We start from the raw sequence: 25,255 nt of genomic DNA, 5'->3' as shown, positions 1-25,255 counted from the left end.
CTAGGATGATCCACGCGTGATCGTTCGGCTATCTCCAAGTGTCTCTCTGCAAAAGAGCGAGACCCGATGGTCGATCTCCATTGTTTCGAGAGAGACTTAAGTCGGAATAGTGCTTTCACCGGAAACCGCAAGAAGATTTCCTCAACAACGTCGATTGGCAAAGATGATGGAGCAGTCACTGGCTTCTCGTTTCTTCTTCTTCTTCTTCTTTTAATTGTTCTTCTCTTTCTCTTTCGTCGTGTTGAGGATGCAATCACCACTCGCTTCTCTGCCTCCTCCATCAGAATTGCTCTCTCTTTCTCTCTCTCCAAAAATACTTATCTCTTGACGGCATGAGAGGAACTAAATAAAACATTTAATTCTCTAGATCTCTCATTACTTGTCGAATGTATCTTTCCATAAGTAAAATTATACATTTTCCATAACTATTCGATACTTTCCATCATTACGATCGATTCTTTCATCGAGAACCTCTAGTTTAGGAAACTAGGTTAATTACTCATCCCTTTATAAATATAAGCGTGCGTTAAAAAAATTCTTCCCATTGCAATTCTCTCACATCATGTCGTGTGAATGAAGCATAACTCTAGTAAAGGTATATTTCATTGCTGATAGAGAAAAGAAGATTACAGATCGAGATATATATACATAGAGAGAGATGCACGTGTAGTATAGTGGGATCGCAATCCCAACAATAAAGGAACTAGTTATAGACACGATTACAACAGAGCTTGACGTGGTTTACTCTTATTTGTGTGCTTACTTCTAATTCTCTTTCTCTGTATCTACAGATCTCGGAACGTTTTTGGGGTGACATTATCAATGGCTCGTTTTGACTATACCTACTCCTCAGAGGGTCCAAGATTAAGGCTGAAACTTCTAGTCGACACGGAGAAGAACAAGGTTGTGTTGGCTGAGGCAGGTAAGGGTTTTGTTGATGTGCTCTTTCGTTTTCTGGCGCTGCCAATGGGTGCTATCGTGCGATTGATGGAGGGGCATAAGCTGAATGAGAAGCCTCATGATATAGGCTGTTTTAACAATCTCTTCAGCAGTGTATCTAATCTAGGCATCCATGATTTCAAGAGTGAAGCTTGTAAGGATATGCTTTTATATCCGAGGTATGTGAAAGAGAAGCAATGCAGACGGCTTAAGCTTAACATATATGATGTTGATGATGATGATGATGATGATGATGATGATGATGGTACCCAGTACATTAAAGAACGTCATGAAAGTGGTTGTGATGAAATATTTGCCAGCGAGAAGACATCTTTCCACATTACAGAAAACATGGAAGTGGAATTTGCGTCTATTATTCTCGCCAGGAGGACACTTTTGAGACTCGGTTATACTAGTTTTGATAAGTTGAAGCTACAGTACGCAGATGTTCACCACAAACAGGTAACTACATTTATTTTTATTTTTGGGAATCGCTCTATTATATATATGCATGCCATTACTTTGGTCCTGGTTAATTTGCTATAAGATTTATGAAATTTAAATATTTGAATCCAGGTTCTATCTCTGCTCAGTTGCTTGTTCTCTTCAGAAACTCCTTTGACTGATGTTTTCTTGAAGAAAAATAGCTCTTGTGGTATGACAAGGCCGCATGACATGCCATTGCCAACTACATTTGTGCAAGATGGAGATGAAGAAAAGGCAGATGAAGTTGTGTCACTCAGTGTATTTGTTATGAAGCAGGACATGAAGGTTCTTTATGCTGAAAGCGGACAAGACTTTGTGGATCTACTTTTCAGTTTCCTGGCTATCCCTTTGGAGTCTGTATGGGAAATAACTGGAGGCAATAATATCGAACTAGGATGCATTGGCAACTTTTGTAAAAGTATGAAGAGTTTGAGCTCTAGCAGAGGAAATGCAATGCTTCCTTGGCAATATAGATTGGAGAAATCGTTGCTAGGTGTATGTTATCAAAACAATGATGCTAATTCTCAATCGATACCTCGGATTGTTAAAAGAGGGGAAACACACATTATCTCAGAGGATCTTACTAATTGCATAATGAAGAAGTTGGGCGTGGACTTGGATGATTTCAAGGACTCTGAATTCGACATTACCAATTCACAGGTATGTTATATATATTACTATTCTAAATAGCAACCGTGGTTACCTATGTTTCCTGATATATGTTGTGCTCAAATGAATTAATATTGAAGCTTACACTAATGCAGGGTATTAGTCTATTGAGTGAAATGGAACCAAAAACTGACTTTGTTGTTGAACCCACGGTACCGGTTAGTAGTGGCTTTGTGAAGAGAGGGGCAACATACATGATCTCAGATGATCTTACCATCACAGCTGCAAACTCATGGTCAGCTATTTCCTTACTGAAGGAGTTGGACACAAACTTGGATGATATGGAGGAACACGTAATTAACATCAGGAAAGCAGAGGTATGCATCTCGATTGTTCAACAAAACTTATGAATTTTCACAACTTTCTCTTCTGTTTTTTCAGTTAATTCTGTTGATTCATACTGTAATGCAGGCTATTAGTTTGCTAAAAGCTTCATTGGTGACATCCACTCCCTTGACCACCGCTCTCNGACTCTGAATTCGACATTACCAATTCACAGGTATGTTATATATATTACTATTCTAAATAGCAACCGTGGTTACCTATGTTTCCTGATATATGTTGTGCTCAAATGAATTAATATTGAAGCTTACACTAATGCAGGGTATTAGTCTATTGAGTGAAATGGAACCAAAAACTGACTTTGTTGTTGAACCCACGGTACCGGTTAGTAGTGGCTTTGTGAAGAGAGGGGCAACATACATNGCCGCGCGTCGAATTTGCCGGGCACGTTGATCTTGAAGACATGCCTTAGGTTCTTGTAACCATTGGTTTCTCACTCTCTCACTTCTTGACGAGTTAGAAGCTTTTGGGGTTTTGCTGCGTTAGTCAAATCTAGTTTTCAGTTTCCATATGCATTTCCGGGAATTCATTTCATATCAGTTCAAGAATAATTATGGCTTATATGATCAGTAATACAGTAATTGCTAAATTTTCTCTGTTTTTTTTTCTGGATTTGAAAGAAGAAGATAAATGATTTTGTTAAAAATTCTGTATAACAATTCCCAAAGGCATAATAATGTTGATTTTTGACAGTGTTGCTAAACTTTTGAGTATAAGGAATGGGGAGATTGATTATTACAACCTTTTTGGAAGATTGTGACTTTTAATCTGTGAAGTAGTAATATTACTTATCTAAGATTAAAGGGTAATAAAACGAATCTACCCTAATTACTTATCTAAGATTAGCGAGTGTTTCAAACAGCTATATTTTGGAATGTCAAAAGGTTTTGATGTCTTAAATCACTTTCTACTCTTTATTCATTGTCACTAGCAAAAGCCAAAAAACTTTTTGAAAGACTGTAACCTTGGGAACTCAAATCATCCGTTGATACAAGTCCCATAACGTATGTGCAATTAACCAATTGAATGTAATTTACTTGGTTTACAGGTAATATCAAGCGATGCAGAGTCAGGGGAAGAGTTCAAAGTATTATATAACTTCTGGTTCTGTGTCTGCAACTCTGCATAATTCAAAGAAATAAAGGAAAATTCTTGCATCAGAAGATTCAAAACTTGAAACACTGAACTTTATTTTTTTGTTCTCTCGCTTTTTTCCTTTGCGGATCTTCAATGGCTGGAGCTGAAAATTCAGAGAAGCCAGTGTTTAGTCTGAAGCTTCTTGTGGACAAAAAGAAGAACAAGGTGGTCCTGGCTGAGTCTGGTAAGGAATTTGTCGATGTTCTCTTCAGTTTTCTGACAGTACCTATGGGTAATGTTGTGAGATTGATTGAGAAATATCAGAAGAATCAAATATCTGAGGCCACTATGATAGGCTGTTTCAACAATCTCTACAAAAGGGTTCTTGATATGGGCACCGCTAATTTCATGACGGAAGCTTGCAAGGATATGCTTTTGTATCCGAGAAGCGCGATGGAGAATCTACGTAAAGGACTTAAGCTTAACATAGCTGATATTGAAGTTCTCAAGTACTATATGTGCCCGAAAGAACATCGGTGGTATAGTAACTTTTGTTCCTCAAAATGTTATGATTGTGGAGAAGTGATGACGAAGGAGTTTAAACCATTATACGGTGTAGCATATGAGGAAATATTTGTCAGCCACAAGCCCTTATTCACCATTACTGACAATCTGAAAGTGGGATTTACTTCTATAATTCATACCCTGAAGACACTCAAAGTGTCAGGCTATTCTGATGTTGATCAGCTGCATGTAGAAGTTGATCACCAAAATGTACCATCTTATAATTGAATTTTTTCCTTGACATGCCATTACCTGAAACTTAATTTCTCTCTTATTTATGAAACATTCAGGTACTAGCTCTACTGCAGAGATTATTCTCTTCGGATACTCCCTTGACCGACGTGTTCTTAAAGAAACAGAGATCATGTGTCATTTCAAAGGTGCTTAACATGCAAAGTCTAGCTGTGTCAGAAAAATCTGGAGGCGCAGTTCAGTCAAACAAAGTAATGTCTGTCAGTGTGTTCACCAGTAAACTGGACAAGAAGGTTCTCTATATTGAAAGTGAAAAAGACTTTGTTGATCTTCTTTTTACTTTCCTGGTTCTTCCTCTGAATTCTGCATGGAAATTAGCTGGAAGCCATCTTGTGCTAGGTAGGATGCATCAATAACTTGTGTGAAAGCTTCAAGAGCTTGAGCTCTATTGAAAGGAGTAATTTATTGAACAACAAATGTATGCTTCCGTGGCATTATAGTTGCCAGCAACCTCTGCTTGATGTTTGTTATGCGGAACGCGATAGGGATTTATCAGTATCTATAAAAAACTGTGCATACACTTTTAAATCGATGGATCCAAGATGTGAGAAAGCTTTTGAATGTCGAGTGTATAGTGGGTTTTTGAAGAGAGGCACAACGTTTATGGTCACTGATGATCTTACCATCACACCTATGGACTTATCATCGACCATCCACACACTGAAGAAGAGGAAGATGGACTTGGATGATATAGAGGAGGAAGTAATTAACATTAGCAAAGCAGAGGTATGTATCAGTCAGTATGTAGAAATGTTCTATACAATTATATTCGTGCTTTGGTTAACTCCTTTGTTTATGACATTATTACAGGCTATCAGACTGTTGAGAGCCTCAATGGTGACTTCCAATGCCTTGAACACAGTTTTTGAGAGCTTACTCCCAAAGAAACCGAAACAAGAGAAAGTCTAAGGCATTATTCCATGCTTCTGTTGATCTGCTTGATTCCAGTTTTAAGATTTTGTTATTTGGGAGTGGCAGTTGAATTAGTTACATTTTGTTTTATGATTTGCTATCAAGTATAAGCCTTTGTTTTTCAACCGTATACACATCTGCAGAACAGAACAAACATTTGGCAAATTCATGGCAAACAGATAGCAATCTCTGTGTATGAATCTGTGAATATTACCTTCAAACAAACAAAGTCAAGATCGAGATTTTTCCACAAAATCAAGAACAGAAGACAGTCTTTGAAGTTAAAACCGTAAAAGATCGAGACTATTTTCCACAAGAACAAAACAGAGTCTTTTATATCGGGAAAAAAGTGGGAAGCTTGAAACAGATGCTTGGGGGAAGATACGGTTGGGAAGAAGAAGAATGTATGCCGATTTTACGAGAAACAGAAAGAATTCTAAATCTCTCAACACATTCTTCTTGACCGTATATTCCCCAAGATCTGTTGCAAAGTTTCCCACTTTACCCGGATATAAAGTGCAAAGTTTTCCAGCAAAATCTGGTCATCGTGGTCGGACCAAGTTTGGTGAGAGTGAGAAAGAGCGAGAGCGAGAGAAGCGAATTGATGGGGTTATAAAGCAATTTTTTTATTAGATAAAATCCCAAAATGGGCCAAGCCCACCAGACACATGGAGCTATTGTTTTTGTTTGTCTTAGATTCCTAAATTTGTAATACTAAATGTTGATGAATGTTTTTTACTTGGTTTTTAATAAACTGTAACATTTACTTCTTAGTTCTAACCAGTTTGAACATTTTATTCTTTAAACGTGTCGTGCTGCTTTCACCAAAGTTTCTCAATTAAAAACAACCGGAATGTCAAATAAATATGTGACAAGGTCCAATAACATGGGCTTTGATGATATAGAGGGAGCAAGTTATTAACATTAGCAAAACAGAGGTATGTATATCTTGATAGTATATAGGAACATTCTTATTACAACTACTTAGATCAACTCGTGTATATTGTTTTTTTGTATCCCAGATTATGCGGAACTGCTATGTATCTCTTTTGGCTATATAAAGCCTGGTAAATGGATGAACAGAGAGACGGGATTTAAATCATCTTTCATATCTGTCGGTATTTTTAATTTTTTCTTTCATTATATTTGTGTTTTTTAGTTAACTGCGTTGATTATCAGTAGGCCTGGGCATAAAAACTGTATCCGAATATCCAATCCGGAACCCGACCCGAAAAACCGGGTTCGGATTGGGTACGGGTTTGCCTATAAAACCCTATTGGATTCTATTTTCTAATACCCGTGGGTTCGGGTTAGGGTCGGGTAATACCCGGTACCCGTTTGGGTACCCATTAAACCCGAACATATAAACATATTTATAATATTTATCATTAATATAATGCAATTACCCCAAAATTATGATTATAATTTTGAATATTTGATTTAGTTTTATACCTAAATATCAAAAATAATCAAAATATCAAAAATATTTTGTTATGTAAGTCAAAATTTAACTAGATTTATTTAAATTTAATTATATTTTTTCGGGTACCCGGTAGTTTGGGTACTAATCGGGCTCTAAAATTTGTAACCCAAACCGACCCGAATCCGATAGTACCCAAACCAAACCGAACCCATATATCTAAAAATACCCAATGGATTCTATTTTTCTAAACCCATTTACCCGAATCNGGGTAATACCCGAACCCGAACGGGTTACCCGAATGCCCAACCCTAATTATCAGACTGTTGAGAGCCTCATTCGTGACTTCCACTGCACTGAACACAGTTTTTGAGAGCTTACTCCCAAAAAAAAAACGAAAGAAGAGAAAGTCTAAGACATCATTCCATGCTTCTGTTGATCTGCTTGATTCCAATTTTAATATTTTGTACATTTTGGAGTGGCAGTTGTATTGGTTACCTTTTCTTTTATTGCGTACCACCAAGTACAAGCCACTGTTATTCAACCGTAACGTATCCTAATTTTGAGTCTAAATATGTTTTTGCTTGATTTTAAGGATATCATTTCAAAATAATAACATTATCTAAACAGACGACGACCAGATATGATGTATAATGCTTACCCAGTGAGTGGGTTGGAAATCCTAATGTACATGTAGGGGTGTCAAACGGGCATGCCCGCGCCCGAACGGGCCGACTGTGACGGTCCCGTATTTTCAGTGATCCGCTGCGGGCATGTCCGCCACGGGCGGCGGGCGAAATATCAATGCCCATGCCCGCTCCGCATACCTTTGCGGACTAACGGGCATGCCCGCGGGCATCTCTTCTTCTCAAGAACATCACCGCTGGTGTCAAAACAATACGGAGCAGAGAGGTTTTGGTTGGTGAGTGGAGACTAGGGAGAGAGAATGGTGTATAGTGAGTGTACGTACGGAGGGAAAGGCAGAGTAAACTAAAAGTATTAAACCAAAGTAGAACCATAAACAACAAATGAAAATGTTTAAACTGAAATTTAAATCAAATAAATAGTAAACTGAAAGTATTAAACCAATAGAGAACAATAGCCAAAACGATAGCCACAAATCATAGAAATTTTGAAGTTCAAGACAGACAAGCCAAAGAAATATTTCTGTTAAAAGTGTGATGCTTACCTGAAAACCATTCTTGAGGGGTATAACATCGCCGACAACAATATCATAGATAGAAGCCCTGACTCTTCTACCACCTCTAATAACCTGCAACCAAAAACGTTCAGCACACATTGTGGACAAGAGTAACACAACATTATACAGAAATGACGAACTGCAGGAACACACCTCTACATACACGTTTCTCTTCTCCTCAGTCAACTTTTCAAACCAACAAGAATGCTTGTACTCGGCGATAGCTGCAAAATAGGAGACAAACAAAATCAAAATCTGATTGTTTCCAACTTTCCATATTCACTCTTGTAACTCAACAGCAACTCAAGAACATGAACGATTATAGTTACGATACCTCTCACAATGATGTCAAGAACAGTGGCCAAAACGATGCAAGCTTCCACATCTATACATCGAAGATACCCTGCAAGTGACTCATGAGAGCGAGCCATAGATAATAAATTTAGATAGAAATTTGAGTAGAGCTCAAATCTAGTTACCAAACTTGTAAAAGAAAAAAAAATCACCTTTGATTCGCAGCAGCAATCGGTCGGTGTTTCAAAGGCTAGCAAAAGAATTGCTTCAGCAGCAGCAAAAGAATTGCTTCAGTAAGCAGCAAAATCGGTGTCTCAAAGGCTAGCAAAATCGATTGCCAATCGGTGTCTCAAAGGCCAACAAAAGAATTGCTTCAGCAGCAGCAAAAGAATTGCTTCAGTAAGCAAAAGAATCTCCTCTGTTCTCCTTGACTTTCCTCCTCTCTCTAAGGCGAACTTTGCGATGTTGGCAATTTCGCGGACCACCCGCATGACCGCGGGCGTGAGCGGACAAAATCCATTTGACCCGCAAACCAAACGGGCTATGCCCGCGAGACCCGCCAATTTTTGGGCATGAAATTAAGGGCCCATGCCCGACCCGCTATGATACCTAACGGGCCATGCCTGCGGGCCTAAGGCCCAATTGACACCCCTATGTACATGCATGATGACCCCCATAACTCATTTCCATACAGCCACCAAACACAAGTGTTTTTATATTACAAAAGAAATAGGTTGTGCGATTAAAGATGATGTTGATGCCATAAGAACAAGAATCTGATAATAAAATATTGGTCGTAGCCTAAGAATGTTTTTTTTTTTTTGGATTTTATGTTAATTTATATTCAAAAGAAAATAAACGTTTTACAAAGCTTGGATAAAAAACATTTCATATCATGCTAGGGTAAGAATGTATCTTAGATCATATGTTGAAGATCTTGGACAATTTCTGATATCGGCGGCCTAAATCCCGGTTCCATCTACAGACAAAAAAGCATCAGGCAAAGAAGTCAAAAGGGTTTAGTTAAATTATAATCTCATTTAGTTTGGTGAACTTTACCTGCAGTGAACGTGATATGATATCTGCAAAACGTGACAAGGACTTCATTGGATATGCTCCGTGTAGCGACGGATCAACCATTCTTGTCAAGGCATCGATATCATGAAGCCGAGGAATTGCCCACTGAGCTAGTGTCTGATGTCCCCTAGGCCTTGTCCTGCAAACAACCAGTGAACCAGCGTTTTGCATTCCGTTAGTATAAGTGAAACATGTTCTCTTCTGTATTTAGAATCTTTTTTGGGTTCCATTAATTTGTTGTCTCTCTAGAGTGTAAAAACCTGTCAAATGGTCTGCGTCCGGTGAGCAGTTCTAACATCACAACCCCGAGGCTATATACATCGCTCTGACAAGTGTAGCTCCCATACTCAACCTCAGGAGCGGCATAGCCCGCCATCTACAATTTTACAAGCAAACATCATTTGCCCTTACATCACATCCATGTCAGGATTCAAAATCTTCAAAAAAACATCTTGAAAAATTACCTGACTCGTTGGGCGTGGTGGTAACATATAAGCCAAACCGCTGTCTGCAACACGTACTGAGAGCTTTCCATCAAGGAGAACCTTGGAAGACTTGAAATTCTGGTGTACAACCGGCGGTTGACATACCTCGTGAAGAAACCTGAAACCAAACTCTTAAGATCCTACATGTTCCAAATATCGATTGGCATAACATTTTGAGGTTCGTTTTTTACTTACTGCAATGCCTTTGAAGCTCCTAACGCAACATTTATACGCACATTCCAAGTGAGCTTCTTGTGCAACTTTCGATCCAAATGTAGTGCATCTTGAATTGATCCGTTAGGACAGTACTCATACACAAGTAGCCTTTGACCAAACTCGTTACAGTAACCAAGAAGCTCCAATATAGGACCGCGTTTAAGCTTCAACACATTGGAGACTAAATTGAGAAAATCACCATCACTCTGCGTTCTGTTGATGGTATTGCTCAGCTTCTTCACCGCAAGAAACTACAGATATCAAGAAGTAAATAAGAAGAATGCACAGCAACATTGTAAAACCAAATGATAGATAAGAGGAAAGTGTTACACCTTTCCATGACGAAGCTCGGCTCTGTAAACATTACCAATCGACCCTTCCCCAATAATGTTCTCTTCTGAAAAGTTATTCGTGTATTGCTGAAGTGAAGCAATGGTGAAAACAGTAGCAGAAGATGAAGTATTTAAACCCGGGGGAAAATGAGCCGCTCTCTTTGAAGCAGCATCACTGGACTGGAACTGTCTAGGTGGTTGTTGTAGCGGTTTATGCAGTGTATTAACATCCTTATTATAGTATGAAGTAGGAGGCATTGCTCTCCGGCTCTCTTCAGCTCGTGCTGGCATAGGATACCCGTATTTTCTGTCTGCAGTTCCATATCCATCGTAAGGCTTAACCATGGGCTCCCGAGAAACTGTATAACAAAAGAAAACACCAGCAGCATTATTGTGAATAGCTAATGAGACAACTCACAAGTTTTTTTTTTTTTTGTGGAAAGAAAAGAATCAGTGTACCTTTTCCCAGAGTGGGGGTTGGTTGAGATGGAGGTTTATTGAAGTATGGTCGTGGTAAATCTTTACGAGCTTTACTGTAATATCGGTTAGATAGTTTACTTCTGCAACATCTCCATAGTGTAACACACAAACCCGATACAAGAACAATTATGGCGACAGAAGAAATGACTAGGATGATTCTTTGCGTGGACCAGAATTTTCCTGATCCTGAACCTGAAGGAGGTGATATCTGCAAGGTAGGTTGCCCTGAACCGGAGTTCCAGGGATCTCCTCCTCCTCCTCCATTATCAGAAGGCGGTGACCAAACCAAAGGTGGTGATGGTGGTGGTTGTTGTGGCTGCAGTGGAGCAAATGGAGCAAAAGGAGCAGGATGAACACCGGAAATAGGAGGGACACGGTTAATAGGAGGAGCATGGTGAGTAGCGGGAGGTGGATCAACTACAGGCGGAGGCGGTGGGGTTATAATCGATGTATTGAACGGTGTTCCATCTTTTCTGCAGTTATAGTGAATATGAAATTTGAATGGCTAATGGAAAGGAAATTTAAAAACAGCTTTTGCTTTAAATATACTTACTTGAAATTTGGAATTTTCAATAGATTTGGCGGTATAGGTCCTGAGAATAAGTTGTTTTCTACATTCCTGAATCAAAGATATGTAAAAAACATAATGAGTTACTGAAGTTGGCTTTATGGTTGGAGAGTAAGTACAAAGAGTAGGCAAGGTGACAAAAAGATTACAAATCAGTCAAGAAAAGGTCCTCTATAACTTCAAGTGTTCCGGTGAGCTTGTTGTCCTGCAAATGCCTGCAGTCCAACCACATTAGATATAAAAGCAATATATGGTAACAATCTTTTTATACAGTTTCATATTCTAAAGTATGTGCACTTACAATATCTTAAGAGATGCTAAGTCTCCCATGGAGGATGGTAAATGCCCGGTCAATATGTTAGACGATAAGTCCCTGCATTTAGAAACTAAACGCGTAAGTGAAAGACCCCAAAGGGGAGGAAAGAAAATGAGACTAAAGAGAGGAGAAAACCATACAGTTTTGTCAGTTTTGATAACTGCTGAAAGTAATCTGGTATCTCTCCTGATAGAATATTGTTTCCCAGCAACCTGAAGGGAAAAGAATGAGACTGCTTTAAACAAAGGAAAGATCGCAGATGTGAGAAACAGTATCTTCTTTAACAAAGACTTACAGTTCAGACAAATCGGATAGAAATGATAGTGTAAAGGGAATATTTCCAGTGAAACGATTGCCCGAGAGAGATCTGAAACAAGAAAATGAAACCAAAAATGGAGTGTCTTTTAACTGTTTTTAAACTGTTCATACATAAGTATTGCCATAAACATAGTCAATTCTCAAACGCACAGGTTTCGGATAGAAGAAGGCAAAGCCTGCGGAATTGTCCCTGATATATGATTGCTACTGAAGTCCCTGTCCATTCAAACAAGGAAGAGAGAAAGAGATTATAACCAAACCTTAAATAGCCTACTACAGCCAATGGTAAAATCTTGTATGTTCTTTATATAGCAAGAAGCTTTAAAAGAAACATGAAGATGACACAAAACAAGACAAGAAGCTTTGCTTACATCACTTGAATAGATGAAAAATCAGCCAAAGTATCACTTAAGCCTCCACCAACCTTCATGCCTGGTATCCTTCTGCAGCCAACAACAATAATCACCTGGTCAGAACCTGAATTGGTGACTCTAAAAGCAAACCATAACAAAGAGCTGCAAGAAAAGAAGAGGAAGTATACATTTCTGTGATGTTTGAGGAGTCACAAACCACACCTTGCCACTTTTCTCCACAAGGGTCTCCTCCAAAAGCAAGCCACTTAGATAGAGATGGTGCTCCCAAAGTGATGTACAAGTTATTAATCGCCGAAACTGCAGCGTTTAAACAACAAACAAATCCATCACAATATAATTAATTAACCTCACACAATTTACTCTAGATATTAAGGAATCTTTCTGAAGATAACCATTTATATTAAGGAATCTTTCTGAAGATAACCATTTAATGAAGAACAAACTTCTAGGTCTTGAACTAAAACCCTAAAAAGAGCTTAAGTGTCAAACACCAAAACTTTAGGGTTTTTGAGATTAGCCTCCTCACTCCGCAGACTGATACAATCTAGAGCTTCCTAGACAGCTCTATTGTTAACCTAGTTTTACCCTAAAACTGATAAAAGTCATGTTCACTTGATATAAGTCAAAATCTAGACAAGGAGACCAAGCAAAACCACCAAAAATGAAGACTTGGCAGAGAGAGATTATTACCATCTCGTAGATTAGTGACTCCAGCTGAGAACGGCATTGTCAAGGCCAAAACAGAGAGAACAAAGAACACTTCCCATCTTGTAAAGCTCATAACTTTAGCCTCTTTACTGAAGATGGGAAAAAACCTTTGAACTTGGGATTAGACTGTTTGTTTCCAAGAAAACGAAGAATGTGAAGCAAACCCCAGGAAGAAGAAGGGTGAAAACAGGGATATTCCTGATTAAAAGGTAAAGTGAATCATAATTTCGTCGGATTTTAAGGAGAGAGAAAGAAAGAGGAAAGAGATGAGTGAGAGAGAGAGAGAGAGAGAGTAATGTAGTGTAGTGTAGTGTAGTGTGTTTTGTCTCGAAGAACGAGCGGCTTACAAAAGCCAACGGCTTTGTTTTTCTCAGTTTAAGCCTTCCAAGGTTTCGTCTCAAAGTGTGAAACAGAGAAACTTGCCAAGACTTGTCTCTCTTTAATGTTTTTTGTTTAATTGTCGCTTTGCTTCATCTAACTATAGTTTCCTTTCACGTATTTTATTTTGGATATTTTTCTAATGCCATCAGGTACAAAGAAGTGAATATTGCAGATTAATTCTATTTTCGTTACTTCACCTATTAAAATCCAAGTAATGCAATATCAGATTTCACCACTTAATTCAGTGAGATGGGCCAAAAAAACAGTTGAAGTGAAGAAAAAGCTCTGCGACTTCTTTAATGGAAGAAGAGAAGTGAGAGACCCTACCAGGTCAAAATTATCATCATTTTCATCCCACGTTCATTTTTGCTCTTTTGTAGGTTAGTGGTGAAAAGATGTGTTAAATGTTGAATTTGTGAGATTGTTTTAGTTGGGTTTTTAATTTCATTTTCTAAAGATTCTGACACCAAAACACAATGTATGGGGCAATGATGTAACAGTTAAATTACTTGGAAAGTTACAATGTCTAAGGTTAAAGCTTAATAGTTATTGTATTAATGACTTAAACTGAAATTATGAATATTGTGTTAAAACTTTAAGAGAAAATATGAAGGTAAATTTATGATTACACTTTTTGTTTTTATATTAAAGAATTCTGTTTTTTTTGTGTGTACAGTTACAACTAACAATCACTATTTATCAATTTTTTTTGGAATACATATTTTAATTTGTAAAACCAATTGTTGGTCGATGTGATGGAGGATTTGTGACCAATTCAATAATAATAATTTGAGATGAGAGTAATTTTGATATCATATGTGATTATTACAGCTGATATTCACATGAACTATTAATGACCCGAATAATAATAAGTGCAAAATCAAATCGAATGATCAACTGATCAAGAAAGAATAAACATGGTTGGTGAGTTCAAGTTCTAATAACTTTTTATGTTTTTTTTTTCTCTATTTTGTGAGGTTCCCAACTCTATCAATTATGGTATACGGACAATAATACTTCTGACTACAAAACATTAGAATGGTAGAAGTAATTTAAGCCTAACACACCTTCACTATATGCTTCTTGACACTGTGTACTAAGCAAACAAAACACCACAATTCTAATGGGCTAGGAAAACAAAATATGGGCCAAAATTGGTTGATAATGTTATGGTAAAACGATAGATCTGACAGGCCTTATTACGCAATGAGATTGCAAATTTGCAAGGGCTTACTAATCTATGAAGAAAACTATCCAGTATCATATATGAACTATAATATACTTAACTGAATCAAAACACCGACTAAATTAGTAAATTTGGTTTATTTATCTCCATTTGAGATTAACTTATTTTCTATATATAATAATCAAAGATGTTTGAAGCGCAGTAATAATTAACTACGGTTAGATCAACCAACAAAACATAACCGAAGTCAAACCAAGACCATATTTGACAACAAATTTGGATTCACTTTAATTAAGGTACTTTAAAGATCGGTTAACAACCCAAATCGATTATTGCATTATGGAGTTATAGATCAATACTTAAATCAATAATAAATACAAACTTTATGTTTAATATGCGAATAATGATTGTAGCACTTGTATCCTTACCAGAACTAGTTACGAGTATGGAAGATGTGTTAGAGTGCATTCAAACTATTGGTCTCTTTAAAAAAAGTGTTTATGCAAAAATATAGATATGGTAAAGTTAGGCTTTATAATTTTTTAACATGGTCTCTCGTTACCCAAAAAGGCGAAACTAAAATTAAAAAAAAATGCAGCGATACTTTATTATATGGTCACCTGTTAGACCAGAGGATCCAAGGAGCGTAAAGAACGAATGTTTTATTTATTTAAATTAATTTTGGTTTCAAATTTTTTGGTTTTTACATCGTCCCAGCATTTTAAGACCTACCAACTATGTATCCGTTATAAATCTTTCCATCTTCAAATAAATAAACCTAAGTAAGTATTAAGTTATTGGTAGTCATATTGAATTATTGGTAGTCTTATTCTATGTTCATTTCTCAATATGCACAAGTGCATGTGACACAGAAACTTTCTAGAGAATTAACGGTAAAGAAACCTTCTTATCTTTATATATATTTCTCGCCGGGAATTATTCAACAAGTTCATCCAATAAATTAGTTAACGTGATGTGGGGTGCAAAAAGACAAGCAAGAAAGCGTTAAAAAATCAAATCTTTTACAATGCTCTCTCCAAAAGATGAGCCTAGAAAAGTTAAAAAAAATAATAATAATAAAGAAAATTGCTATGAAAAAAAAAAAGTTTGAATGATTTACCAGACAAACACACACAATCGAACTTCATAGAAGAAAATAATTACTTTAATACCAAAAGGTAAGGATCCCAATTTTGTTTTACAGGAGAGAAACGAATTAAGATGAAGAGTTTGTATGATATTTAAAGTAATGCTGTAATAACACTAGTTTATACACAAAATAGAACCTATTAAACGGTTCATGCAAAACCTAATAATTATTTTATACACAATATAGTTTTTAAACCCTATATTTTTTTTTTTAACGATCAAACCCCATATATTAAATTATCGGAGATGACTTTCTTCGAAAGAGAGCCAATTAGGTACCGACGAGCTTACATGGGAAAAACAGAAACCTCGTGCTCTTGCACATTTCGCAAGTTTATCGGCACGGATATTATCCTCTCGGGAAATATATCTAATACTAAAATTAGCAAATCTATCTCTGAAATGAATAAAATCCTTCAATTCTGATGAAAAGGTCGGCCAATCCTCGATATTAGACGTCATCCTTAGGAGGTCTGAACAATCCGTAGCAAAAAGGGCTTTATCCAAGTCCAACGCTAATAAGCACTCCATAGCCCAAATAAGGGTATCTAACTCTGCATGTAATGGGGATAAGCTTCTGCGCGATCCTTTTAGCCCCATGTGCAGGATTCTATCACCGATAGACGCAATCCAGCCATGCCCACTCCTATCCACCTCTGTATGCCAAGATCCATCTATAAAGCATACAAGGGATTCTTGAGGAATTGGGATCGAAGGTATGCATGCTTCTACTACCGCTGGTGCTAAGTCTCTGTTATTTGCTCTTCTCCAAACTTCTTCTTCTTGGATAGCTTTCTCCAGTGTATCTTGCGGAGATTCAGAGATATTTTCAAACACTTTCTTATTTCTTGCCTTCCAAATGTACCACATCATCCACGGGAACATTCTCAAGTTTTGATCAGTTGCACCAGAGTCTCTGCCACGCCCATATAGAAAATCGAGGTTGCTATATAGGGAAGATGAAGGGAACACCATAGGATGGGAAGGGATTGTCGATAAAGCCCATACTTGACGTGCTGGGGGGCATTCAAATAGCATATGGTTTATAGTTTCCTCCTCCGCTCCACATCTAGGACAATCTTTATCTCTACCAATATGGCGATAATGCAGGCGTTGACATGTTGCCAAGCACCCAGTCACACATTGCCAAACGAAATGCTTAAGCTTCCGTGATGTTTTTAACTTCCATGCTTGCGCCTTAAGTGTCGTAACACTAGGTCCCTGAGAAGGGAGGTCGCAAGCAGGGCGAGAGATAGCTCTCGCGGCTTCGTATCCAGATTTAACGGTATAATTTCCAGACTTTGTCAGAGTCCAAGAATAGCCGTCCCTCGAGGCATTCAAGCTCGGTTTAATCCCCAAAATAAGGGTAATTTCTTTCGGGGGGAAGAGTTCCCGAAGACGTTCAATTTTCCACTTTTTTGTGTTGAAATCTATCAAGGTGTTAACACAAATCAAAGGATTTCTCTCACTAGTTAAACTTTGGGGTGGCCGTGCTGGCGTATCTGGGATCCATGGTTCAGTCCAGATGCACGTATTAAAACCCGAGCTTATGGTCTTACGAATTCCGTACGAAAGAACCTGCTTTGCTGCCAACATGCTCCTCCAGCCATACGAAGGTCGATTTGATACTTGTATCTCTAATGGACTACAATATCGAAAGTATCTCCCTTTTAGAACTCGGCTAAGAAGGGAATCTGGATATCTCAGCAATCTCCATAGTTGCTTTGTCAAAAGGGCAAGATTAAATTCTTCTAGTGTTCTAAAGCCTAGCCCACCTTCCGAAAGTTGAGTACACAATTGCTTCCATGATATCCAGTGTAGTCCTTTACTGTCTGCTTTATTGCTCCACCAGAAATTGGCTATTGCGCTAGTTAGTTTTGAGCATATAGCTTTTGGTAAGAGAAAACACGACATTACATATGTCGGAATTGCTTGCGCCACTGATTTGATCAGGACTTCCTTGCCTCCCTTGGATAGAAATTTGGAAGTCCATAAGTTTACCTTCTTATGGAGTCTATCCCTCACGAATGCAAAGACTTGTGCCTTTGACCCATAAATCTTCTCAAGGAGACCCAAGTATGTACCCATGCCTCCTTCTTGTGCTATCCCAACAATAGATTTACACCCTATATATACTCATGAATCAACAATTCTTAGAACAATATATAAATGAAGAGAACTATATTTTGATTGGAATAAAGAACTCTTATGTTAATTTTTTTTATTAAATCCTATAATTAAGTCGCACAACGTATTCAAACCGTGGATTAGTTCTTCTAGATGATAAGTGATAACACAAGAAATACTGACACTACTATGCTAAAGTAATCAGTCTAGCCTGTTAAGAATCTTATATGATGAAAACTCAAATATTCATTATACATTATTTGACATTTGTTGTTGGTTCAAACGATCATAGTCTAATTGAATTTAGTAGTGTATGGTAACTTTTTTTGGGAGTCAAAGTTACGTGACTTTGCTTGCGTCTGATTTTTGACTGTCAGGAAAAAAATATAATTGATGTCACAGAAGCAAATCTTTTGCCGCCCCTACTCACACATCATATAATAATTTCTCTTTTTTTTAATATCAATAAAAACAGAAAACATTTTGCAAGACACAACGAAACAAGATCCTTGGCACTGGCGAAGCATGTGAAGTAAAACTGAATAGATAAGTTTTCTGAAAATTATAAATTCCGGCGATAATTAGAGAATATTATCCTACCGAATTAAAAATTATTCTCTCATAGAAAGATGAAACACTCTAGTGAAACAAGAGGGTTCTCAAACGTGTCGCTTGGGGCAGAATTGTAATTCCCGACAGAACCGGGCCACTTGTGATGATGACTACAATCTTGCTCCGACACGTTCTTATTCAAACCGGGTCTGACCCGACCCGGAGACTGGCTTATTTTCCTCGTTGCTACACAACTCTCCGTACTCTGTTGACTCAGAGTTGGTCCCATCACGACGGATCTGTTTAGCGCCGGCGACCTGGACCTTCTCTCGGATCTTTCAGTCGGATCTCTCTTGCACGTACCAGAAGGAACCAGCCTCACCGAGCCAGCTTCTTCTTCTCCTTCGGTTTTTCTCTTAAGAGGAGACATATCAGTTCTCCGGGTCGGATAACCAACCATGACCCGGTTCCGAGATTTCGCCGGAGATCTCTGTCTAACTCCTCCCTGAGGTTTCATCTGCTTCACTTCTTCCTCGTCGTACTTCTTCACGATCGAAAGCAAACTCTCGCTCAAACTACTACATACGTCTGATCCCTTCTCCGGTTCAACAGAACCGGGCTTGGTCATAACCGGTTCTGTAGCTACGTCGTCTACGACAATTCCGGGTTTCTTCTTCTCCTCGTCTTCTTGAATCTTTATCGACGACTTTGTCTTCTCCACCGTCGAATTGTCCTCAGAGAAAGTGAGTAATGTGGTTTCGGACAAGACTTCTTTGACTACCGTCTCTTCATCGACAACGGATGGAGGTGGTGCGGTGTTCTTGCCGGAGACGAGTTCATCTTTCTGGTCGGTGGTGGCGGAGCTGAGGCAACAACCCATAACAAAGAACGGTGTCGTTCAAGTGGAAACAATGAGATTTTAGTAACTCTTTTTCTGGTGCTGTGTGATGATGGCAGCAGAGCAGAGAGCAGAGTGAATGTGAAGTGAGAGAGATATTTTTTGGGTATTTATTGGCATTCATATTTTAGATTAATCTAGAGTGACTAGTTGTGACAAACTAACTTTCACCAAAGTTGTTGTTACAGTATTTATTTATTCATAACAGTGAAACCAATAATGTTTTACGACAAAGAAATAGTTATAACCTGAAAATGCATATTTAACTCTAGATTATTCTCTAGCACATGTAATAAATTAGTAGATTTTCTAAAAATAATTTAAAATGTCTAATTGAGGTTTTTTGAAGAGCAAAAATAATTAGGTTTTTTTTGTCATAAGTTGTTGTACCAAATGGGCTAAGTCTTTAACAGCACAACAACTTGAAGTAAACTAAGAAAAATTACCAGTAAGTATGAGTGTTATGCTCGTAAAATACTGCTGTCATTCCGATTCCGAGTACATTAACATACCGCCATGCAAAGCATTAAAGATTTTATTATGACTTGTTTCATTTCGAATAATGCTATCTACAGTTACATGGGGTTTTACATATGACATTTGAAAAAAGGTACAAAATCGTAAGCGAATGGCTGAATGCTACGGATAAATAGAATTATAGAAGTATTTTGTTCATGAAATATCGAGATACATTTCATTTTTTGACGCAAATATATACGTGCACTCTCAATATTCAAATAAGCCAAACACTAGTATAAGTCAACTGTTCCGGAAAACAATTGTCCAACATATGACAGAATTACCAATTTAACATGACTAGACGAAAAGAAAAAAAAATGTATATATCATTTACATAACAGTGGATATTCACATTGACTAGTGACTACACAACAAAAGAGTTATGTCTGCATTTCAAATTCCAACAAAATTTCAGATTCTTCACTCACTTACATGAAGATTTCACCTAGTTCGAAATCTATCTCGTTTCAAAACCCCACACTGGAAAATACTGGAATTCTAAAGCAGCACCGCACGAACGATCTCTCTTAGCTTTTCTTCTCAGTAACTACTAAGTCATTTAACAAGCAAAAAAAACAAAACAAAGAAAGACAGAGAAACAAGATAAAGCCAAGTCAAACCTTGAATATATGCTTAAGGCTTTTGAACTAAAGGGCATAACCCAGTTTTTTATCCTAATGCTATTTACACAAAATGCGGATAAAAAAAATCTCCCCGAACCCAATCAATGTAGCGAAATCACCGGGAGAGAAAAAAAAAACAATACGAGGAAACAAAAACATCCGATGCCAAACTCAACTCAACTCAATGTGGTTGGTCGCTCGAATGTTAAATAAGCCAATGGTGAATGGTGATGGAGATAAATAAACAGTCTTCAACATTCTTGAATGGAGTTTGAATTGGAGGAGTCTCTTGATGAGCTAGATTGATGCTGAGACTGTGAGATTTGTTGAGGAGGACAAGGCACTGGCACTGGTGCTGGATGAGCGATGAACGTAGGGATATCATCTCCTGGCATCAATACTGATACACCGTTTGAGTAAATAGTCATCTGCAAGGAAAACAAATTAAAAAATCAGATACATAAGAACAACACAAAATATATCCAACAGATAGAAGAAGCAAAGATTCTCAAAATGATTCTTGTTTGATTAGCCAACAAAACACACAAGCAAATGAGAATTTTGAGTGGGAGAAGACAATGACAGATCTAAACATGTGTCATTGTTCCCCAACAGCAACTCAGGTTAGAATGAAGAAAAGGGCAAACACATTTTGGTCTTAAGTTTACCATTTATGGGTCCTCCCATGTTTTTGAATGCGTCTATCTACTCTTTTAATCACATGGTTTGTTCCATATCCATCTACAATCAATCTATTTATGCCAGTCAGTCTATTAATCAAAATGACTATTTCTAACAAGAAAATAATGTATACAAAAGAGCATCTCAATAATCAAGATCCGCTTCATTAAGGAAGAAGAACTTAATTTCAAGTTCGAAACCCATTACATTCAAGTTTATGTCTTTAGTGGGATTCAGTGGACATTTGTAACCAAACTTGAGCTAATGTTTAGTACTAAAAGAGACAGAGAAGTCTCCAAGAATCTCTAAATTACATTCAAGTTTATATCTTTAGTGGGATTCAATGGACATTTGTAACCAAACTTGAGCTAATGTTTAGGACTAAAAGAGACAGAGAAGTCTCCAAGAATCTCTAAATTACATTCAAGTTCACATATAGATTGAAATATCAATAGTCCTCGACAGATCAATCTATCCTATCTCTAGTGGTGTTATATGAGATCAGAAACAAGCAAACTTTACAACATCCATGAAACTATGTAAAGCAACCTACTCAAGAAGATGAAAAACAAGAATAGACTCCAGAATAGGAATAGTGTTAGGTTTCAAGAAAACATGTGGGGCCATTTGTGTTCCTAGGAAATGTCAGTCACACATGGTATCAGAAATTTGACGTTTAGAAATCGTCTTCAATCTACAACACGCATAGTTAGTATTATAGGCGTCGACATCAATACTTACAAACGAATCAATCTTCTTCAACAAACAAACTTTATTACATACTTCTTTCTTGTCTCCTTGGTCATTCATTATTAACAAGGAGAAAAAAAAACAGAGAGATTCTGAATGACGAAAGAGATCAATGAATGCATCACCATTTATACATACATATACATACACTCTAGTCTCTACAGTGTGTGCATGTGTGAGTGAGTGAGAGGAAGCTTATGAGACATCTTTAAATGTTGATGATGTAAAAGCATGTGCAATGTTGGGTCTATTTCAATACTCAAAATAGTACACAGAATCAAAAACCCCAATGATGTTTTCTTCTTCTTCTTCTTCTTCTTCTTCTTCTGCTTTTGGAAATGGACGTGTTCACATCAAATATTAAAAATTACCAAAATATTAATCCAAAGACTAAAACTTTTTCATAACAAATTTTGCTTCATTAAACACATAATTAGAAAAATTAACAAAAAAAATAATAATTTAAGTGTATTACTTTAGTTCATCAAAAGTGTCAAACATCAGATTCCGAAAGAAGAACGAAATCTCTAAATTAGTCAACATTATTTATAAACAGTAATTAAGTACTAAGCAAGTAGACAATAATGCGAAAATTAAGGAATTTGTGTGTTTTACGAAATTTATTCGCTGAAAATTTATTAAGACAAGAGAATATAAAGTGAAAAGACTTGCCTGGGGAGATTGGTAACCGAGTTTAGTTGCAGAACCGTTGTGAAACCCGACCCGAGGATCCATACCCGGAAGGACCCGACTTGAAGAGGAATCTGAGTTAGTAGTAGTTGCAGTAGTAGTGGTGGTGGTACGAATCAGTCTCTCGAAGATAGCCATAACGAGGAACATAGAGATGAGAATAGCTGTAGCAACGAAACCAAAGGAGACAGCGTTAACTGAGTCGTCGAATTGAGATTTCCACGGCTCTTCTCGCCGGAGATTCATCGGAGCTCCAATAGGTGGCCATTGATTGTTCAAGCTCGTCTTTAGATGCGAAAGGTCTCTCATTTATGTGTAAAAAGAGAGCTGAAGAAGCTTCAATGTGCTTCGTAATAGCTGTGAAACAGAGAGAGAAAGAGAGATGAATAAAGAAGAAGGAAGAAGCAAGAGAGGAAGCAAGTGGGGCTAATATGTGAGAAAGTGAAAGTTTTGGGATTTTAAGAGAAAAGTTTGAAAAATAAATAAAAAAATTGTAACTTTTCGGGGACACACATGTTGTCCTTTATTGCACAGCTTTTCTCGAAAGAAAAAAAAAAAGAAAAAAAAAACTTACAAAGGGAATACGAGTGTGATTTTTTTTGTTAAGTAAAGTAATTAAGAGAATCTTTGAGCTTTTATTTTGAGCCATGACGAACACTTTGTTACCTATTAAAGACAGGCGTGACTCGATCATTATTTTTTAGTTAACATAATTGGTTAATCCTGAAGTATACACACACACACACTACAGGGTCTGTATAAAGTGAACATTTTGGGTTATTTTTTTTTACTAAATTAACGCTAATAAAAAACATTTCCACATAAAACATCAACACTTTACATTACAAGGTCATCTTGTCGACGACCCATTATACAACTCATCGTGAAGTCATTTAATCCCAAACTTGATATCAAAACATGCAATAGATGTTGATGTCAAACTGTTATTATAGACATAGATATCGAGTAAAAATACAATACACGTATAAAGAAGACCTTTAATAAAAAATCAAAATACACGTGTAAAGACTTTACAAGACAAGTATAGTCTTTTGAATCTCTTATTTCAAACATTGTAAAGATGAACCTAAAACACTAATACCAATAATAACTCTTTTAATTCTTGGTATTAATAAAATCTAAAAGAAACGAAGTATATCTATAGTTTTTGTGTGTGTGTGTGTGTGTGTGTTTAGAAACAGTAAAAAGAAAAAAAAATGATCTCAACAGCAAACGAAATTTTAGTATAGCCGATTTATTTGTCAAAATTCTGATTTCAAATTTCAAAATGAGTCAATCACTAAAATTTGAACTTTTTTAATAAGTATTTTACACAAGATTGTGGATTTATTTACACTTTTTTGAAGTTATTAAAAAAAAAAATTTCAAAGGAAAAAAAAAAGAAAAGAATATTATTGATTCGTTAAGATAGCAGCAGACAAAGACCAAACAGTTGATCAATAAAATAATAAAAAAAGGAGAAACAGAGTATCCGAAAATGATGTTTTGAGAGGCACTCTGCCCAAAGTTTCTTCTTCTTCTTCCTCTTCCTCTGTTATATCTCTTTCTCGTGACCCCCATTGTAAATTCCTCCCACGTATTCAACTCCCAAATACATCAAAAAGCTGCTCACTTTTTCCTTGTATCCAACCTCTCTTCCCTTCTTCTCCAAAAACACCTTTTTTATACATAGCTTTTGATCAAGAATTTGGACTTGCTGAGTTTAAAAACAATGAGGTTAGAGGATAGATTCGAGGCGGTGAATCAGTACCGGAAAAAGATGTTCCGGAAGGTGAAAGCCGCGGTGAAGAAGACGACGAAGAAGAAGAAGAAGAATCAAACCATGTTTCAGTATGATCCTTGGAGTTACGCCTTGAACTTTGACGACGGAGTCGAGAATCCTCAGAGATTCTCCGGCGACTCTAATAAACTCCACAGAATCACTTTGATTTATGTTGCTTATGTCAAATTTTGACCTTGTCAAATCCCCCTCTCTCTCTCTCTTATTCCCTTTCTCTCCATCAAATGCATGTTATTTCTTCTTTCTTTCTTTATTTGTCTGTTAGAATATTTTTGTTTCTTCCAAACTTAAATCTTTTGTATCCGTGTACTGCAAAAAGGTCGAAATCTATTATCTCGACGAATTATTAGTTCTTCTCATTTCGAATCAAGCTTCTAAAAATCGTTTTTGTTTTGGTAACACACTTTTTTGGTGCTTAGCGTTGTGTATATTCCAATGTAGAGACCGTAATTACTTATATTGACCACTTTGAAAAACAACGAGACATGGTTATTTAAAACCATTAACACATTTTTGGTACTAATCCCTGTGTAAGTTCCAACGTTCAAAAAGAATAGTAAGAAGTAAATTAACTATATATTGACCATTATGATGATAAACAACTACATATGATTGCGTTTTTGTGTGTAAGAATTATAAATCTCGTTTTAAGTCTAGTTATGCTCTGGAAAAATGCTTTGAAATTCGTTAGATGAATGCATGATACTATAATTAGTTAAGATCAAATCACCTCAAATTTTATGTTTATCCACAAATCACCTTCTTGAAGTAAAAACTAGCTAGAAACACTATTGACTCGCACCTAACATTCTTTTAAAACATGATATATTCCATTTGGACAAATTAGTTTTTTTTTTTTTTTTTTTTT

The 25,255-nt window shown here is 36.9% G+C and overlaps 6 protein-coding genes and 1 long non-coding RNA gene across 8 annotated transcripts; 3 read left to right on the top strand and 4 right to left on the bottom strand.

Annotated features, from left to right (window-relative positions):
• On the top strand, positions 823-2,571 carry LOC104778675. The gene is made up of 4 exons (XM_010503123.1): positions 823-1,401; positions 1,516-2,085; positions 2,190-2,411; positions 2,506-2,571. The coding sequence occupies exons 1-4, from the start codon at positions 823-825 to the stop codon at positions 2,569-2,571; spliced, it is 1,437 nt and encodes a 478-aa protein (XP_010501425.1).
• Positions 3,667-4,685, top strand: LOC104778673. Its single transcript, XM_010503122.1, has 2 exons — positions 3,667-4,287; positions 4,368-4,685. Exons 1-2 carry the CDS (start codon positions 3,667-3,669, stop codon positions 4,683-4,685), a joined length of 939 nt encoding a protein of 312 aa, XP_010501424.1.
• Positions 7,845-8,254, bottom strand: LOC104769803. Its single transcript, XR_764436.2, has 3 exons — positions 8,197-8,254; positions 8,016-8,086; positions 7,845-7,934 (listed from the first exon to the last, which is right to left on the bottom strand). It is a non-coding gene; the product is annotated as an uncharacterized LOC104769803 (long non-coding RNA).
• On the bottom strand, positions 8,954-13,428 carry LOC104769791 (protein STRUBBELIG-like). The gene is made up of 16 exons (XM_010494091.1): positions 13,013-13,428; positions 12,490-12,619; positions 12,320-12,391; positions 12,099-12,164; positions 11,926-11,997; positions 11,771-11,842; positions 11,616-11,687; positions 11,464-11,529; positions 11,300-11,365; positions 10,726-11,219; positions 10,267-10,625; positions 9,914-10,185; positions 9,698-9,836; positions 9,494-9,609; positions 9,216-9,372; positions 8,954-9,135 (listed from the first exon to the last, which is right to left on the bottom strand). The coding sequence occupies exons 1-16, from the start codon at positions 13,101-13,103 to the stop codon at positions 9,073-9,075; spliced, it is 2,307 nt and encodes a 768-aa protein (XP_010492393.1). The 5' UTR covers positions 13,104-13,428; the 3' UTR covers positions 8,954-9,072.
• On the bottom strand, positions 18,398-19,435 carry LOC104769785. Its single transcript, XM_010494079.2, has one exon. It carries the CDS (start codon positions 19,303-19,305, stop codon positions 18,493-18,495), a length of 813 nt encoding a protein of 270 aa, XP_010492381.1. The 5' UTR covers positions 19,306-19,435; the 3' UTR covers positions 18,398-18,492.
• LOC104769772 lies at positions 20,447-23,016 on the bottom strand. Of its 2 annotated transcripts, none has more exons than XM_010494059.2 (2): positions 22,569-23,016; positions 20,447-20,893 (listed from the first exon to the last, which is right to left on the bottom strand). In XM_010494059.2, the coding sequence occupies exons 1-2, from the start codon at positions 22,893-22,895 to the stop codon at positions 20,717-20,719; spliced, it is 504 nt and encodes a 167-aa protein (XP_010492361.1). In that variant the 5' UTR covers positions 22,896-23,016; the 3' UTR covers positions 20,447-20,716. The 2 variants fall into 2 exon arrangements, with proteins under 2 accessions (XP_010492361.1, XP_010492368.1); XM_010494066.2 differs by lacking the exon at positions 20,447-20,893 and adding an exon at positions 21,871-22,222.
• Positions 24,055-24,746, top strand: LOC104769760. The gene has a single exon (XM_010494047.2). It carries the CDS (start codon positions 24,319-24,321, stop codon positions 24,559-24,561), a length of 243 nt encoding a protein of 80 aa, XP_010492349.1. The 5' UTR covers positions 24,055-24,318; the 3' UTR covers positions 24,562-24,746.

This window comes from Camelina sativa, chromosome 3, assembly GCF_000633955.1.
Source record: "Camelina sativa cultivar DH55 chromosome 3, Cs, whole genome shotgun sequence".
NCBI classification, from domain to species: Eukaryota; Viridiplantae; Streptophyta; class Magnoliopsida; order Brassicales; family Brassicaceae; genus Camelina; species Camelina sativa.
Note: the sequence above shows the minus strand (reverse complement) of the source record. Positions and strands in the feature narration are given on the sequence as shown.